Source organism: Pholis gunnellus (genome assembly GCF_910591455.1).
Source record: "Pholis gunnellus genome assembly, chromosome: 15".
NCBI classification, from domain to species: Eukaryota; Metazoa; Chordata; class Actinopteri; order Perciformes; family Pholidae; genus Pholis; species Pholis gunnellus.
Genome location: NC_136542.1, coordinates 4,632,926 through 4,652,048, shown reverse-complemented (window position 1 = coordinate 4,652,048; position 19,123 = coordinate 4,632,926). Strand labels below are relative to the sequence as shown.

At 42.0% G+C, this 19,123-nt stretch overlaps 1 protein-coding gene across 2 annotated transcripts in view; it reads left to right on the top strand.

The window, feature by feature from the left end:
- pacs2 (phosphofurin acidic cluster sorting protein 2) overlaps positions 1-18,856 on the top strand; it is a 50,317-nt gene extending 31,461 nt beyond the window's left edge. The window contains exons 2-26 of one of the 2 annotated variants that reach the window (XM_079174374.1): positions 2,514-2,601; positions 2,998-3,087; positions 4,309-4,434; positions 6,050-6,212; positions 6,516-6,589; positions 6,794-6,874; positions 7,559-7,618; positions 7,719-7,873; positions 8,918-9,008; positions 9,497-9,568; positions 9,875-9,999; positions 10,297-10,429; positions 10,621-10,725; positions 11,065-11,171; positions 11,300-11,454; positions 11,689-11,799; positions 12,753-12,861; positions 13,568-13,600; positions 15,999-16,043; positions 16,798-16,840; positions 17,005-17,047; positions 17,200-17,335; positions 17,610-17,830; positions 18,160-18,273; positions 18,716-18,856. In XM_079174374.1, the coding sequence (XP_079030500.1) occupies positions 2,514-2,601; positions 2,998-3,087; positions 4,309-4,434; positions 6,050-6,212; positions 6,516-6,589; positions 6,794-6,874; positions 7,559-7,618; positions 7,719-7,873; positions 8,918-9,008; positions 9,497-9,568; positions 9,875-9,999; positions 10,297-10,429; positions 10,621-10,725; positions 11,065-11,171; positions 11,300-11,454; positions 11,689-11,799; positions 12,753-12,861; positions 13,568-13,600; positions 15,999-16,043; positions 16,798-16,840; positions 17,005-17,047; positions 17,200-17,335; positions 17,610-17,830; positions 18,160-18,273; positions 18,716-18,834 (2,599 nt within the window). In that variant the 3' untranslated portion in view covers positions 18,835-18,856. The remainder of the gene's footprint in view (positions 1-2,513; positions 2,602-2,997; positions 3,088-4,308; positions 4,435-6,049; positions 6,213-6,515; positions 6,590-6,793; positions 6,875-7,558; positions 7,619-7,718; positions 7,874-8,917; positions 9,009-9,496; positions 9,569-9,874; positions 10,000-10,296; positions 10,430-10,620; positions 10,726-11,064; positions 11,172-11,299; positions 11,455-11,688; positions 11,800-12,752; positions 12,862-13,567; positions 13,601-15,998; positions 16,044-16,797; positions 16,841-17,004; positions 17,048-17,199; positions 17,336-17,609; positions 17,831-18,159; positions 18,274-18,715) is intronic. The other variant, XM_079174375.1, reaches the window with a different exon arrangement.
- Positions 18,857-19,123: the final 267 nt, after the last annotated feature.

Genomic DNA, 19,123 nt, shown 5'->3' with positions numbered 1-19,123 from the left:
TTGCACTGATTTGTGTGAAGAATGAGAAAAGAGAGAGCTCGAGGGATAAACTCAAACCCCGTCTATTTTCACAAAGCCAATCTTTTGTCTTTTTTTGTGTCGGAAAATTATCAAAAGGTCTGAAACCTGTCGGCTGCAGACCTCACCTGATCCTGCAGTTGAAAAGCGTGTTTCAAACGCTGTCGGACAATCCACCAGTGCTTTGTTTGAAGTGTACTGACGCTTTTAAAATATGGCAAATCCTTTCAAAAAGCCTTTTTCAATAGTGGATCTTATGAAACTCTGGAAATCAATAGTTTTTTTTTATGAGACAAAACAACATTTCTTGGGAAAATGTTACCGGTGTGTCCATAAAAATAAAAAAAAAATCCTCCCACTCTATCTCAGGGTTTTATGTCACCAACCGAAGTGAAATGGGTCAGCACAGATCCTCTTACAAATTAAGTGGTGTTTTATTAGAAATATCATTTCAGTGCTGTTCCTTTTTGGGCAGATGAGCTGCCGGAGCGCACGCACAGCACTCGTATGACAAATCCATTGTGGGGGGATAAAAATGTGACTTCTTAGCAGAGCAGTCTGTGTGGCAGATATCATTTGGCCGCCTACGCAAACCAACATCCAGCCACCTAGCATATCTGAAATAGATGGTGCTGTGGGCTCTGGAACCAATGGGGTAGAATACAAAACGCAAGTAACAAGAATGCTGCGTATTGTCTGGGCCGGAGCAGAAAACAATGCCGGCCTTCATTGGCTTGTGTCCATTGTGCTTGAGATTTCTTGGACTCGGCTGAAAAAGAGAAAGGTCTTCATTCAGCCTGCCGGGGGGGGGGGGGCTTCTTCAAACCTGCCATTGTCATCGCTTCTTCTCCCTGCGTCTCGATATTTCGCTTTCTCTCTCGAGGCTGATTGATGCAGAGACGTGCAGCGTTATGTCACTCAGCAGCACACTGAAAGCCCCTTGACTTGTCTTGTTAGTGCTGCTGGTTTCTTTCGTTTGATGCCTCACCTATCCGTCGGTGTTTTGCCCTCCAGAGGAGTTGAATTACACGCACGGTCAACTCCTCAGTCCGCTCACTAAATGACGGGGGGGATATTGGTGTATTGATGTGGCCTCTCTCCGCTCAGCGCCGAGAACGTTTCTCTCTCCTCCGTCACTCGTAGCAGTTTTGAGCCTCAACTGTGTGACAAGAAACGTTCGGCTGTTGAACGACATCCAACGCCGTGTAGCTGTGCCCCCTAGAATAATTTAGGAGTGATGTCATTCCAACGTTTAAAAAAAAAAGCAGAGCTGGATGATGAATGGTTGGAGCGACTGGGCCTCCGGATTGTGAGCCTCTTCAGAGCAGCTTCTCCTGAACGTTTCAGTCAAAGGAACCAAAGACGGCCTCAAAAAAAGCCTTTCGTCTTTTGAGGAAGTGTCTCAAAAAATCGTGACAAGCTTGTTAAAGCAGCCCCCCCCCATCACCACCACCATCATGTTGTGCTAACAATGCCCCCCCCTCACGGCTGCTAACGCCACCATCCTGCTTCAATGTCTCTATTCAGGCCCGTCTGCTGGACCACTCAGACAAAGTGATGGTAACAGATGATTTAGCTCAGTTCACATTAAGAGAGTCTAACAAGTGCAGGAATTTAGGAATGTTTCTGGGGTCTGTGGCCAATTCTTCCGCCGTCGCTCCAGTGACCAGTTTAGTTTTAGTATTTTTTAAAGGTGGCCCACTGGGTGCCTCATAACCTAAAGGTCATAATGTTTAATTACAATATTTTATAGAAATGCGCTAGCAACGGCAGGGAAGAAGAAGACTGATGCTAGAAGATAATGCAATTTTAATGAAAAGATTGATGTCCCGCTCATCTTTTTCTATTACAGTCATAATGAAACGGCAGCTCAAGCGACTTTAGCCTCCAAAGTGTGACGTATTGAGCTGTGTGAGGTCATTGCACAGCCTAGCGTAGCATGTAAAAGCTGGAGGCAGGAGGGAAACACCTCGCCTGGCTCTGTCAAACGGTATCCACCCACTAGTACCTGTTTTAATTTCACTATTGCAACATTTTATATCTCTCTTGTTTCCTTTAATACACAAACTGAAATGTAAAGATAACAGAAAGGTTGTTTACGAATTTAACCGCTGACATTTTACATTTAGAAAATAAATGTGTTGGACAAACTACACTACGTAACATCTGAATTACCTCAAACATACTTTAGGCATTTCTGTCCTTTCATTTCTTCTGACTTATCAGCCTCCACAGATATCAATAAATCTGTGATAAGCTATTAATATCAGCTGAGCGAATGCATCGGTCGGCTCCGGTTAAACACTGACCTTGGCATAGAAGCGTCAAATTAACACCTGCTGTATTAGTGAGATGATCACACCTGCACATTAAACCTGTTGATTGACTGATGACTTGCTGTGTTTTGGTTAGTTGTGAACTGTGTCATGAATCTGCGGTTTGTGCATTTTTAAAAAACACATATCTTCTGCATCTCTCTCTCTCTCTCGCTTCAGGTTGTGCAGTCTGACTCTGAAGAAGCTGGTTGTGATGAGGGAACTTGACAAAGAGCTGATCTCTGTGGTCATCGCGGTTAAAATCCAGGTACGCTGCACACAGACGGACACGACAGAACGGATGTGCACAAACAAACCCCGGTCCTTTAAATCTCAGTCCCTGATGAAGGGCAGAAGATTGAAGGGTCATAATGGTTTATATTTGACTGTTGACCATTTTAAGTTATCAGTTAAGTTATGTCTTTTGTTTTAAGATATGTTCTCTTGCAACCGTAACCTAACTTTGACAATAATCAATCCAGTTACTGAGCAGAAAATAGGTAAAACGCATCAAACATAGACTGTAAAATAGTTTGCTTTGTGAATTTGTATATCATCACTGTGAAAGCACATGAGATTTAAATGTCCCACATGTTTTAATATGAGTTATCTATTCCAGGGGAAGAGCTCCCACTGAATTAAACACCAACCATTTATTTTGCAGGGCTCCAAACGGATCTTGAGGTCCCATGAGATAGTGCTGCCACCCAGTGGGTCTGTGGAGACTGATCTGGCTCTCACCTTTTCGCTGCAGGTAAATAAACTAAATCCCCCCACGCTGATGTTGGGTTAGAAATAAACATCGTAGGCTGCTAAAAAACAACAACAACCATTTATCCATATTTCTTTGTTCTTTATTTGATGTTTTTTTCTCATTCAGGTGAGATCTTACAGAGTTAAACATGTGTGGGATGAGTTTTATTACACCTGTTGCCATGGCAACCGCTCAAACTTGCATCTCAATTTTTTGCTGCAACACTGCACCTCCTTTTGTGTGTGTGCACAAAGGACCCAAAGATAAGTGGTAACAATCTATATTTGAGTTATTAACAAATCCATTAAAAAGATCCAAACTCTGCTAGTCACTCTGCTAGACTATAGAGTGCTAGTCACTCTACTAGTCACTCTACTAGTCACTCTATAGTCACACTATAGTCACTCTACTAGTCACTCTATAGTCACACTATAGTCACTCTACTAGTCACTCTACTAGTCACTCTGCTAGTCACTCTACTAGTCACTCTACTAGTCACTCTGCTAGTCACTCTGCTAGTCACTCTGCCTCACGACTCCTCCGTCATCCCTCATTCCCTCTGAAGATGTAAAAACAAGTCGCAGATAAATACTTTCGTTTTTAAAGGACGACGTAATTTCGGCAGTTTCACTAAAGACATATTTTCTCAAAGATCTTCTTCCAGTTCTGACCGTTTTGGTTGCTTCATGAGAGAGAGTTCTGTGTTTGTGTTTTTGTCTGTGCTCCTCTCACTGGTTTGAAGTGTTTTTTTGAAAAAGGTGACATAACTCGCTGCATTCAAAACAAAAACAGACCTGAAGGGTTGTGTGCTGATGTTGTCTCTCAGTCAAATCAAGATACAAATAAGTAAAACACACCCTCTTACTTTATTGCCCTTTAGTCATGAATGTTTAATGTATTAGAGAAATACTTTAATTTAAAACCATGGCGTCATGGACTTAAAGCAGAAGGAGTAAATTGTGCTGTTTTTGGGGTTTTTTCGGGGACTATTTTCAGCTCCTGATTGAGTGCTCTAGTTAATATTTACAGCAGCAGTCTGTGTATATAACAGTGTGTTTAACGTATGTGTTTGTAATAGTTTTTATGCAACAATGGAGCTCTATGGGGAAGAGGAATAAGATATATGACACAGGGATATTTATATATATATATATGTAAATATTTGTAAAAAGCTACCAGTTCAATGCTAGGTCTTCTTTTTTCCTGTTTCCTCTCCCTCAGTACCCTCACTTCTTAAAACGAGAAGGAAACAAGCTGCAGATCATGCTGCAAAGACGGAAGAGATACAAGAACCGAACTATCTTGGGCTACAAGACTCTGGCAGTGGGATCTATTGATATGGCCGAGGTACAGTTTGACCGTGCTGCAACAAACCTAATATTTATATTGTTTGCATGGTGTGTAGAGGATAACAAGGTCACTTGAGCCACACTTTTCTGTTGAGTCTTGAAGTCTCAAGGGAGGAGGAAGCTCAAAGGAGCATCAGCTCTAACAGGCTGTTAGAGGAACTATAATGAGAAAATGGTGGATGTTGAAGCTGCAGGTTGACATGAGGAGACTTTGTCCTCCTCATCTTCACCGGGGGATTGGCTGTGCCTCGTGTACTTAACTCCTGGCTCTTTGAAAAGCTGTCTTAAAAAAAGTCCTTTTGCCCTTTAATTAGTCTGGAAAATAAGAGCTCTATCTTTGAAAGGCTTCAGATCATTTCTCTCCATCTCAGTACAAACCTGCTTTTTGTTTTTTTCAACTTCTCCTTAAAGAAGTGAAGAAAACTCCTCCGTTGTCTGCTTGTTCCTTGTGTTGTAAGTAACCAAGAATACATGAATAAAGATGAATATCTGAGATGATGCTCACTCAGGAGTTGGCATATGGCTCATGAAGCTCAGTGGAGCTTATCAAGGTCACATCTCAGCAGCTGAGGTACGAAAAAGAAAACATTTCGGCGCCTGTGAGGAAAAGAAGAGAAAAAAAAACAGAGAGCTGAAGCTACTTTACAACAAGAAAGAAATGGTTCTCACTTTTTCAACTCAAGGATACAACGAGGCTCTAACGCAACATGCCACACAAGATACAGTGTAAACAGCTAAAGGCTGACTTGGTCTCACAGGAGCAGAGAGACTCTTCCAGGTTTGAGGCGGTGCTGTCCTGAAGTGACCTGGAGTGTGAAATATGTCCGGAATGAATGGCGCTCAGTGAACGCTGCATAGATGCCGTTGGGCAAAAACACTCACCTGCTTTAGTGGAGCCTCAGCTTTTAAACAGAAGAGAAGACGGAGGGTGGTTCTACTGAGCAGCTCCCAGGTGTGAATGTGTAGGTTTGTGTAGATACGGTAAAAGAAGCAGCCTGTAGTCAAGTAAATGTTACTTTTAGAGCCTCATATCACAAATCATAAATTTCCTGCACATACAACATCCTCTGTCCTCAGACCCTCGTTTCAGAGACGTTAAAAAAAACTCCCCCAAAACACCATTTAACAGGGAAAATAAAGAAACCTCAGGAAGAGCAACAGATGAGGGATCCCTCTCCCTGGACAGACAGACATGCAATACATGTCATGTGGAGAGAAAACACTAGATAATATAATGAAAGCATAGGCAATCAGGATGACACAAAATATACACAGAATTAAGGACTTTACAGGATTTTCTACTTACGAAAAATGTAACGCACTATCTCTGGGCCTGCAATCCATGATGCTTTATAGAGTTTACTGCAGGAGGAGACCTTTGCATTTCTGCCTTTCATGCATGACATAAGGTCCTAAAACATACATAGAACTTCAACAGTTTGAATGTCTAAAGAGTGGATATTTCTTGTATTTTGGGATATTTCTTGAATTAAAACAACTGAGAAGTGAGCTCAGGTCACTGAAGTGAAACATTCCTCCCCCTACATTTCCTCCTCTCTCTCATGTTTCCTCTCCTCTCCTCTCCTCTCCTCTCCTCTCCTCTCTCTCACCAGGTGATGCAGCACCCGACAGAGGGAGGCCAGGTTCTGCCTCTCTGCAGCAACCAGAAAGAGCTGCTGGGGAAGGTGGCCGAGATCTGGATCTTTTCTCTGTCCAGTCAGCCAATAGACCACGAGGAGGCAGCCCTGCATGGAGGACAGAAGATCAAATGCTCCGGTACACTTTGCCTCTCATTACCCGCGATGCACCGAGGTTAAACGCGGCGGGAAGCCGTCGTAATCACCTAAATATGCTCGATGTGCTGCGCGGAGCAGGGATCACAGGGTTCAGGCTGTTTTTTTTTCTCTCTAAGTGTGCAGAAAGCGATTTTAAATTCAGGTTCGCGTACAGTGCACTGTTTGTACGTCATGTTCATTCAGATCCATTGCTGCGTGTCAAATTTTAAAAGGGTCATTGAAATATGTATGAGGCGTCTTCTTCACTCCGGCCTTTAATCTTCCTACTTGTCCTCCGCTTTAGATAACTACTCAGAGGAGGAGTACGAGAGCTTCTCCTCGGAGCAGGAGGCCAGCGACGACGCCGTGCAGGTTCAGGTGAGTCGGCCTCCACGTCATTGAGGCAAGCAGACTTTTGAGGGTCGCGACGCCAAGAGAAATCAATTCACCTCATCCTGGTCAAGTCGGCTAATAATTGAGCACATCTGTTCTTGCGCTGCGCAATTTGTTTAGTAAAACTTCGAGACAGACGAGTGTAAATAATGCATCGAATTTTAACTTCATTTGTGTCTTGTTTTTCAGGATCTGGAGGATGACGAGTACGATGTGAGAAAGCCAAAAAAGCAGAGGAGGTCGATTGTGAGGACCCCCTCCATCACCAGAGTAAGAGACGAGGCCCAGCTATAAGATAAAGAAACAATACTTTTGGTTTGAGCATCCCTACCTACAGGGAAGTCCAAGACAGCGACTATGCAGTGAACCCACACAGTGACCTTCAGTTTCATGGTGGTAAAACTGGTGGTTTGGACAATTTCTTGGCCAGTGAAAGTTAGTATGGCGGCAGAGGTGTGGACTTGAGTCATATGACTTGGACTTAAGTAAGATTTGACTTGACAAAATCATTAAAGACTTGCAATTAGACTTTGATTTTAACTGCATTTTAACACCATTGAGTCGTGACTCCACTTGGACTTGAGCCTTTTAACTTGATAGCTTCCCACAACCCAAAGTATGAAATACATAAATGTATATATAACTACCTTCTAAAATAAACACCACTTATTTACATTCATTCACAGATGGTCAAGTCCTATTGAAACAGTTTAAATGGGTGATGTGGCTTCATGGAGCTCCGTAAACAGGAGCAGGAGATGAAAGCAGATGAGGCATGATGTTGCCTGATTATTGATTTACACGAGCACACGCAGCGAAATCGATACCCAGCCAAAACTGCAAGTGCATCTACTGCCGGTAGAATGACTAGAATGAGAGCTGAGAGCGCTGAAGTAAATCATAACTGCTTCACAGACTGACCGGTGGTTGTGTGTTTGCTCTCCTGTGTTTTAGCAGCAGAACTTTAAGCAGCGCGTGGTGGCTCTTCTGAAGCGCTTCAGAGTTTCAGATGAGGTGAGTGTTTCTGTCTTGTGTGGCCTCTACTGTGGAGCTGCTGAGCTGCTAAACATGTCTGTGCTTGTGCTTGTGTGCTTGTGTGTGTTTGTTTGTGAAGGTGCTGGACTCGGAGCAGGACCCTGCAGAGCCGCCCCCCGAGGTGGAGGAGGAGGACCTGGACCTGGATAGCGTAGAGTTTGAGAACCCGAGTGACAGCGGCCCGGAGCTGGACGACGACGACAGCGTCCTCAGCACACCAAAACCCAAACTCAAGTGAGTGTTTCTCAGCAGTAATGTTTGTGTTTATTTGTCAAACACTTAAAGTATACAGTGTGGGGCACTGCAGGCCAAATAATTATGATAATAAAGTAAAAATGCTTCACTAAAAGTCTGAATTGTATTGTAACACTGAAATTCCTAAAAAACAGGACCTACTATTTACTTTCACCTGTAGTTCCTGCATGAAACTGCTCACAACCAGGTCTGTCGACTATCTTTAGTAACTGGGTCATGATTTATGGAAAGAGATATTTCTGTTGCCGCTTTGAGCACCGCAAGCCTTGTTCTATGTCGTCCAATTATATTGGAGAGAAGGCTGACATCTCTACGGCCGATATCTCCAACACTCGGCAGCTCACACCGAAACAATCTAGATTGATAAAAAGCACCACAGGTAAGAAGAAAAATATGTATTTTTGATTTTGAAGTGAGCTGTCCCTTTAAACCCGGCAGCAGCAGGTCACATGACAGAACCACAGGCTGCTTTCCTTTAAATTTTATGCTTGTTAGTGAAACTGTATTCAGCCAATATGTTGCACTAATGTTCTGTGGCGATGGCATTTGAATGTCACTGTTTTAAAATAACTTAAAATGCCTTTTCAGGGTTTCCTCTAGGTTTTAATACTTTGCAGGGCAGGAAACTTAGATAATGGGACACTTCATTAAAACGTACTTACACTTAAAAGAGTCCTCCAGCTGTTTAGTTTCCCATTTTAACAGACTTTTAGTCCCCCGTGTGGGTCACGCTCCATTATAAGCTGGATCTTTCGCTTTATTCAATTCTTTTGAATTAATCTTATTTAATTAACCTTCCTGTCTTTCTGCCGAGAAAAGTTCCTCGAGCGTCGCAGAAGACGTGATACAACTGGGGTGACAAAAAAAACAAATCAAAGCGTGAAGTCAAAGATTGGTCTTGGTAGAGTTTAGCGTGCCGTCATTGACTGTACATGAGGAGACTCCTCATATCAGTCAATAGTCATGTTGACACAAACTGATTGGTTTTCTGTACTTCAGTCCAGATTGTTTCTTGTGTTTCAGGCCATATTTCGAGGGTCTGTCCCTCTCCAGCTCTCAGACGGAGATCGGCAGCATCCACAGCATCCGGAGCCACCGGGAGCCTCCGAGCCCGGTGAGAGCGAAGTCACTGCGACAGCGCAGCGATTAACACAACGTTTGAAACGAATCCTCAATGAATTCAGCAGGGATTTCCTTCTGCGTAATTAGAACGTGCAACTTCAGTTCATTTCACATGATATCACACTTTGTTTGCCTCCTCTACGTTTACTCAAACAAACTGGGTCACTTATGCCACAATGAAACATCTGGAGGTCGATCAGTGTAACCGCTGAACTGCACCGATAGCCGATGAGCAAACGCAGTGGAGCAGAAAGACGTCAATTATCCTGCTTAAGGGCGTCTTTCAGTGAAGTACAGAAGAGTAAAAGTCAGATTTTCCCATCAGTCTGCAGGTTTAAACCAGTTATAAAGTGAGTTTGTTTAGGGAAACCGTAGGGCTTCCTGCTGAACCAACAAACAATTCTTCATGTGAAATCAAAGTTCCTGGGGCTCCATTCAAACCAGGTGATGTTTATTGTTCTTCTCACCCTCTCATTCCAGATCGACCCGGATAAAACCAAGTGTGCTGGGGCCAAGTTTCCAGAGGACGGTGTGTCTGATAACGTCTCCTTTGTGAGTTTCAACTCTTCAAGCTGCTCAGGAGAGGGTTTTGACTGAATGGCATTGCTAAGCAACAGCTATATATATATATATATATGAGAGAGAGAGAGAGAGAGAGATATACATCTTTGCTGTTACTGTTTAAGTGTGCAGAAACCCTGACCCAATTAGAGTAAATCATAATGAGTAACAACTCAAATCCTCAGGGACAGTTGAGACATTTATTGCGTGAACAAGTGTTTTGATTTGAAATGCATAAATGCACGAACACGTCCGTCAGCTCTGGAGTCATAAACCCCGCTGCTTGTTTTCTCTCAGGAGCAGCCCGAGGCGGTGACTCCGACCACAGAGCTGGAGATGGACAACATGGACACATTTCTAGAGCGATTGCCACCGATTGGCAAAATGACCAAGACGGAGTCCTTAATCATTTCATCCAACAGGTAGAAATGCATAAACATCAGTAATCCACTCCTTTAAATCATTGATTTACATCTGCAGGATGGTTTCTCAAAGCTGACCGAGAAGAACATGACAGATGCATCCCTCGGGTCTTTTCAAAGGGAAAATAGAAAATACATTTTTATTTTTATTGATATGAGTGGTTGTGTTCCTTTCTATAATCATCTCCTCCAGATCAGAACAGGGTTTATGCTTCGAGTCGTTGACCATTACATCACAACCTCTGCTTCTGGCACTCCAGTCCTCCACCTCTCTTCCTCTGCTGGTTTTTTTTTCAGGCAGGAACCGAAGTTGGCGGGGAGGCGAGGCAGGAGCACGTCGCTGAAGGAGCGCCAGCCCAGCAGGCCGCAGAACGAGAGGGCCAACAGCCTGGACAACGAGCGGTCCCTGGACACGCGCTGCCACCTACAGGTAGGACGAGAGCACTGCAGGAGAATTTGTACTTTCTACGGAACATGAAATACCAGTTATTATCACAAGCGTAGCCTCTTTACGCTCCATGATGTCTTATAGATTCAGCTTAAAACAACTCAGTCACTTTAAAGTTGTGTTGTCTTAATTTCAGCAAATATATTTTGTGGTTTCTTATTTTTCCTTTGTAGATTCCAAGAAAGACGGTGTATGACCAACTCAACCACATCCTGGTGTCTGATAACCACCTCCCCGACAGCATCATCCTCATCAACACGTCAGACTGGCAGGGCCAGGTGAGAAACACCTGCACGACGACCTTGAAATGGCTGCTTTTGTCTTAACACTTGCTTTTCATAGTTTACCAGTCGAGCTGTGGGATAGACAATTTTGATTTTAGCACGGACGAGACACAACAAACAACAACAGTGCAGCACACACAGCGTTGAAAACAGGAATTAAAGATTAACCTCTTGATGGCATAAAATACAGTACATTAGCAGTAATAAAGGAAAATAAGAGGCAGATATTCCCAAGCAAATTACAAATACCAGTAGACTGGAAAAAAGGGGAAAACACAAATCCCTCTATAAAATACAACCCTACATCTGATTCTTCCTCTGCTTCCCGCTCAGTATCTCTCAGATATGCTGCAAAACCACCACCTACCCGTGGTCTGCACCTGCACCACGGCCGACATCCAAGCTGCGTTCAACACTATTGTCTCCCGCATACAGAGATTGTAAGCGAACCTCTCACACGCTGACTTTGTTTGCCTTCATATATTCGCTTTTTCTCACAAAAGCTGTCGACCAAATTTTGTGTTATTGATTGTGAAACTGTACGCCTTCTATTTATTTTCTTTCCTAGTTGCAACTGTAACTCCCAGACGCCCATTCCCATAAAGATCGCAGTGGCCGGAGCGCAGCACTACCTCGGTGCTGTCCTGAGGCTTTTTGTGGACCACCTTTCCCATAAGACCCCTGACTGGCTCGGCTACATGAGGTTCCTTATCATCCCTCTTGGTTAGTAGCAGCCCAACGCTACGTTTTGTTGTTGTTGTTGTATTTAAAGGTGCTACATATGTTCAAACATGAGAATATGATTGTCAGATTGAAATTTAGCTAAATTAAAATGCTGTAATTACTGAAAATTGATAAGATAATGGTGGAGACTTCTGGTAGCCTGTCTAGTGGTATTAGTGCTTCTCAAAATGCTTGATCACTGCTTCTGCAACTGTTTGTGTTTGATTGGTTTAGGTGCACATCCAGTCTCCAAATATCTCGGCACTATTGACTATCGATACAACAGTTTGTTCCAAGATGCTGCCTGGAGGGATTTGTTTCACAAGCCAGAAGCTCCGGTTATTGGTGGGCTCTTAACTTACTGACCTTTGAATTTGTACAGTTTTCACGAAGTCTTAAAGGAGCAGTGTGTGGGATTTAGTGGCATCTTCCTTTGGTCGACTTCAGGTAATGTTAAAAAACCAGACGGCAACCTCCGGTTCTGAAAAGGGAAGCCAATGTGGAAGAGCCTTAAACTTGCATTCTCTCTACTGGCCATCAGGGGGCGACTCCTCTGTTTGCAAACAATTGTCAGATTGTATAGAAGTCTATGGGAAAATGACTACTTCTCACTTGATTTATTACCTCAGTAAACATGAGTTTATGATCTCAATCTCTAGTTTCAAGTCTTCTTCAATCCAGCATGATGTTCATTTCGTAAATTCTGGAACATTTAGAGTAAAATAGACCATAAAGTAGTGTATTCTTTAAGGTGGGGCTACCTTGTGATTGACCCCTATACTGTGTCTCTCTTTCACGACTTCACTCCTCCGCCGTCCAAATATAGCGACGGTCAAAATGCCGAACTAAAGGCTTCAAAACTACAGTCCAAAGACCAGTGGTTGACGTCTCAACGACTACGTCCTTTTCTTATAAACAGTCTTTGGTAAATAATGCTAAAGGCTCTCTAGAGCCAGCGTTCGGTTTGTCCATTCTGGGCTACTGTAGAAACATGGCGGTACAGCATGGGGGGGGCTCTGTGAAGCTCCTTATGTTAGATATGAACACCTGATTCCAAGGTAACGGAAACACAACAGTGGTTAGTTTCAGGGGATTATACACGACTGAATATTCTATTCAATTTCTGCCAATAAAAATCCCCCCAAATCCTACATACGGTTCCCTTAAGAGAGCACCTACAATCAGGAAAAGTGGTCATTTTGAAGAATGAATTTGAACATCTTCATGAATGTTTCTGAGTATTTGTTCATGTTTACAGTCAGCCGTAGAGAACTAACTAATCTCTGCGTCCTGTGCAGCCCAGCAGAACCCAGACGTGGTGTCGAGGGTAACTCAGTACATGGTGGGAGCTAACGGAGCTCACCAGCTTCCCATCGCGGAGGCCATGCTCACCTACAAACAGAAGAGGTATGTTTTCATCCCTCACGAGTAACCTGAGAACATTTCACACTGAGCTGTACAGCAGTGGGACATTTAAAGGTTTTTTTATGAGCTACACTGAATTTTCAGTGAAGTGTGGGGGTTTCGTCTAACAGGAAATGCTTCTAATGCAGAGCTTTCAGCAGTTTTTCAAAAGGGGATTGAGTTGAACTGTAAACTCTTTGAACAATTCACGTGATACGTTAGCTGGCTTTCCTTTTTAAATTCTGGCAAAATCACAAGTAGACAAGATATACAAATCGGTGCATATTTTCTTGCTTTCAAAATACATTATTCAGCGGGATTTTCAGAACAAAAACATATAATTTTGTTGTAATTTTCCGTTCAGACCGGATAGATCAGCCTTGTCCAATTGAATGTCCTACGCTTGTTGCAAGAAGCAACATAATGTTCAACTGAGACAACTGCTGTCAGAATCTGGAATAATAATGTGAAGTAAAATGTACATTCAATACAACATTGGTACATTCTGTTTGTTCATTTAAATATTTTTGAACCCCCTTTTGACAAACAAACTGGAGGTTAAAGTTGAATTAATGTTGTGAAGTGTGTGTTTGTTTGGGAGTGGCGGTGTCTGTCTTTTAAACATCACTGTCTTTCCATCACTGTGTGTGTGTGAATAACATGTTTTTTTTATCTTTTTGTTACATTTTTTTCTTTTCTTTCTTTGAAGGAAAAAGAGCTTTCATTTTGATTTTGCAGTAAGGTATTGTGGTCGATTGAGTTTCTCATGTAGCCTGGTGATTCATGTGCTTTCTGTGTGTTGGAGCTATTCTTCCCTTGAACGTTTCTCAGCCTTTCTTGGAGCTTGCCACTTTAACAGCTGTTTTTTCTTCTATTAACAGTTTGAGCCGTAAACTTCTCAGATAAGAGCTGCTATCCAGGCCACAGCTCACAGTTGTAACTAACAGAAGCACACAGACACAGTTTGGGATTTATTGAACTAATTAAAACTGCGTCGGGGTCAAGTTTTTATTTAGAACAAAATAAATGTTTTCAGCCGAGACACAGTGTCTTATAGCTACTAAGACACTCTAGCTTTGTCCTTTTTGTGCAGTTGAAATTGTGTTAGCTGCACCAATAACATATTATGTTGTATGAATAAAGAAAACATCATGAAAAAGGTTTTCTTAATCAGTGTCACATTGTTTCAATATATTAAAATCAGCTAAAAGTCAATCCCCACCCTTTTAGATATTTTGATATATTGATATTTATACAAACTTTAACATCACATGTTTTCAACTTGGTTTCAATGTCCGGCTTCAATTCAATACTTCTGCCTGACAAACTTGAACTGTTGATTTAAATATATTTAGCTGTGAAGCTGCAGCCAAACAGCTAAGCATGACGAATATAAATCCCTGTCCACTTCAGTTTTGGGATTTAACAAACGTGTTTTCGAGATTCTGTTTTTGTTTTTTTGGACAGAGCCAGGCTAGCTGTTTCCCTCTGTTTACAGTCTTTATGCTAAGCTAAGCTAACCTGCTCCTGGCTGTAGCTTCATATTTACCGTACAGACAGTGAGAGTGATGAAGGTATGACCCATGAATAAAATCAATCATCAATCTTTCCATCTAACGCACGGGGAAGAGAGCAAATAACGAATTGAACGAACAATTCCTTTTATTGCTTCATGCTGAATGAAGACGAGATTCTAGTCTCAATCCATCATCTGTGTGCTCTTGTGAAGATTATTATTGTTGTCATTAATGACCATCAAAGAAAGACAATCCTTACTCCTCCAAACAGTCTTCATTGGTAAGATATCAGAGGACTGAAGAGGAAAATGTGCTGATAAAGTGGCAAGAGACCAAATACCATCAGCTCTGTGTTCCCTGTTTCTTCCTCTCTGCTGCCTCTCATCGTGCTTTTGGCCGTCCATGTCTGTCTGTTATCAGTTAGGAGTAGAAAACCTGCACACAACGTCAAATTGTGATTAACACTTTTTTTTTTTGGTGATTGAATGACGAACCTGAATCAAGATCGACATTTAACTTATTTGGTTCAATGTAGTAACGTCACCATCAAACGAACAACTGCACTGTCCTCATATTTTATATTACATTTATATTAATAGCTTTAAATATATATTCAATGACAAAATGTTATGCTCAATGCCTAGTTTTAGCAGGTGGAACTAACTGTTGTTTTTCACATCAGATATTAAGCTTAAAAAAGTATTTTGTTACAGAAAAATACTTAAAATGTGTTTTTCTAGTGCTGCTATAATTACCACCAAATTATATACGTGTAGTTCTTTAAAGGAAAGAGATTAGACAGAAAACGGTGGACCTGTAAAATAAAGTGTTACAGTTCTTTGACTTGGCTAAAGCTTATACAAAATACAAACTGCAAAAAATAAAAAGTGTATAGAAACTGCAGAGTACAAACATGCCATAAAGGTGTATAAATGGAAATATTTACAATACGAAAATACATTTTCACAAAGTTACAAAGTGCCTTGCATTAAAAAAAGGAACAAAAAATCCAATATGTAAAAGATAAAATGATATGAATGATGATTAAAAACAATTACAACGTATTTTCAGTTAAAAATAAGGATCAGTTTTAAGAAGAGATTTAAAGGAGATACTGACTTTGTCAGTCTGAGATCACAGCTAAGGGGCGCGGACACCCTTATAGTCAGTCCCCTCTTATTAAACATAAATGCAATGAATAAATAAAAGATAATAACATCAACTTACATTCAGTTATGTACAATAGAAACATAAAAAATATACTAATACCAGTTATTCTGTCCTTTTAACTGAAAAGTGCATGTGTTCTGTTCATAGTCCTACATCCATCTACATGGATTGACGTGCATGTGCATCTTTTAACAATACATCCCACATTTAAGATAACGTATGACTCAAACATGAGAAGTCATGTGTTCTGTCATAATCCATCCCTGCAAGGCCCAGATGAACATTTAACACCCACATACCAGGCAGACATCTGGCTTTCTCTCTTTCTCTGGCTGCGCCCGAAACAACCGATTACTCCAGAGATGTGTTGTTGTGTTTGGGGAAGCAGAACGTGGCCTTGATGTGCAAACTGTGACCCACTGCAGACTGTCTTCTCTCTTCCTCTCTCTGTAGTCTGTCTGTTTCTTCCCTGGGGGGGCGATGGCAGGTTTCTTCAAGGCAAGAGCAACAACCTTTCACCTCATGTAACGTCTTTGCATTTAGAAAAAAACCCAACGTAGAACCATTCTTCAGGCTATTTTTCCGGTCATTGCCAGGAAAAATAGTTCCAGGAAGGCTTGTAAGTGTAGCCCTGCACTACCGCTCTCAGGTAGTGCATGGAACCGGAGAAGTTGTGGATTTAGGTTGATGCTCTTCCTTCTCATCCACTTCTTTTTGACTGTAGTTTAGTTGTCCCCCCCCCCGATGGACTTGCTTTCCCCTTGAATGCCCTTCTGGTTTGGTAGATCCAGTCTGCGTCTGCAATAACTGGATGGCTTTGTTGGAGGCACCGAATCGTCCCCCAGCTTGCATGTTTTGCTCTCTGCTTCAACGAGGGGAACTAAATCTGTTTTGGTGGAGGTTTAAAGCTCAGCAGCAAGTTCAGCATGCGCTGTTGATTCTGTTTGGACTGTGGTAGCTTTGCAAACTTTCTGTGCGATGGAAGACTGCAGTATTTCCACATGTGAAACATTGGAAATCATGCATTATCAAACTAATTGCCAGATCTCAATGTTACTAACTGTAGATTTCTTTGAATAATCTTGAATGATCTTTTATTTTTCACAAGCATTTGGAAATGCTAGTAGGAGTCAGTCCTCTTTGATTCAATTACATTTTTCATCATTTCTTTCCTTTTCTTCACAACACATTGATTCTTTTCTTGCATCCTTTTCACGTGAACTCTCTTTTGGCCTCCGCTGCCTCTCCACAGCCCGGATGAGGACTCGTGTCAGAAATTCATCCCCTTCATTGGGGTAAGCAGCCTCTTCATTTGCCCTAAATACTCACTGTGTGTTGATTCTGTCCTCATCCAGCTGATTAATCATGTTCGACACTGACGCAGCTGTTAGAAGTGTCTTTTAATAGTTTTTTTTTAATACACGTAATAATCCTTTATCCTCTGCTTTGAATTCTACAGATGGTGAAAGTTGGTCTTGTGGAGCAAACGTCTGCAACGTCAGGCAAGCAATAAGTTTGTAGAAACATTTTTGACGTTCAAAAGAAAGAAACAAGTATTCAAATTGTGCAACAAGTAATCTGCACAAAACAAACTGATTTCTCCACCACAGTATTTTCTTTTTGGAGGTAAATGATTGAGTGTTTCCTCCCTCAGGAGACTCTGACGATGCAGCACCTCTGGGCTCCTCGCTGCTCTCCTCCACCCCTCCACAAGTATCACCGGCTCTCAAAGAGGCGTCGCCCACCCCACCCTCCTCTCCCTCCGTCACCACCAGCTTCTGTGCTTACAGGTATGACATCACAAGCTATTTCAGCAAAATAGAGCAAAAAATGTGACTTTTCTGTACATTTTTCTTTATTTAATACATGTTTAAGAAGGTGTAGTAAATAGATAATATAAAAACGTAAAAGTATGTCATGATATTGTATTTTTCTACCAGAGAAGATACTTTTTTATAGCATGATAGTGTTATCTACCTCTTATATTTTTAGATTTTGCTACTATTCTATTAAAAAAAGAGAGATATTTTCCAAAATGTCCACCTCACTGACTGTCATCTGTAGTTCCGTAGGTCAGGCGGAGCTGATGGGGCTTCAGGTGGACTATTGGGTGGCTCCAACAGAGAGGAAGAAGGACATGGAGAAGCGGGACACCTCCTCCAAAAACACTCTGAAGTGCAATTTCCGCTCGCTGCAGGTCAGCCGGCTGCCCCTGGGGGGCGCGGAGCCGAGCACCCAGCCCACCATGTCCATGACTGTGGTGACCAAGGAGAAGAATAAGAAGGGTAAGCTGGACACACCTGCGTTGTCCAGGTGGACGGATGCATGCATGTTTCTGTGGATGTGTTATTTTCTGACTGCAATAAAGTAGTAGTTCACCTCAAAATGACATTACATTAAGTTTTAAAGCAGCTGACATCAGGGATGAAAAGTGTGAAAGAATCATATTTTTAGGATATATCACCGAACTTGAGGCAATTTGATCAAATCTCTTACCATCCGACCTCAAACGTTGCACCAAAATGTCCCCCGAATTTAATCCTCCGAGACCAGAAAGATTTTGAATCCCTCATTTACTCACAGCGTGCGTATCTCTGTCGTTCCCTTCTGCCAGTCATGTTCCTGCCAAAAAAGAGCAAAGACAAGGAGGTGGAGTCGAAGAGTCAAGTGATCGAGGGCATCAGCCGTCTCATCTGCACTGCCAAGCAACAGCAGACCATGCTGAGAGGTAAACCGACCCCCTGCCCCGTCCTGACATGTCCTCCTCCTCTCTACAGCACAGACATCCTCAGACTGGTCTCAATACCTGCATATTATGTATTTTTAAGTGTACTTATTTGTATAATTTTCCAGTAAAAATGTTCTTCATACTTAAAACTTAGAAATGATTGGTTTAGTTTGGCAACTAACAGAAAATATATCAACAACTCTTAATGAAATAATTGATTCTTCATTTAAGTAAGTAAGAACGCAAGCAAGTAAGTAATGAATGCACAACCAACACTGCTCATAATAGGCCGCAAAAGAATAATCAACTGATTAATCATAATGCCGCTTAAATGAAGAAACGTGTGTATAATATTCAGTTGGGACTCTGGGTTGTTCAGTATAACATTAACTCTTGTCATGAAAGTGTAACTTTGTTTGTTTTTGCGTCTCTTCCTCTGCAGTATTGATTGACGGCGTCGAATGGAACGACGTCAAGTTTTTCCAGCTGGCGGCACAGTGGTCCTCACACGTCAAACATTTCCCCATCGGGATCTTTGGGCACACGAAAGGCCCTTACTAGCAGCACCTAAAAGACTGAAACACTGAGGACAGCCCCCCCCCCCCCCCCCCCCCCCCCCCCAAATCTTCCCTTTACCCCGTGCCAACAGATTTTAACCCCCCCGCCTCCCTCCCCGCACACTTCTTCTATTCTGCTGTCTTAATTTAAGATCCTGCTTTCAGCTGTTGCATTTGTCCAATTATTTAATCTTTTGCGTGTTCCTTTTTTTAATTTTCTATTTATGGAAAAATGTCTCGAGGCAAAGCTGCCGAGGGATTATTTCTTTACTCAGCTTTTTAAAAGAAAAAAG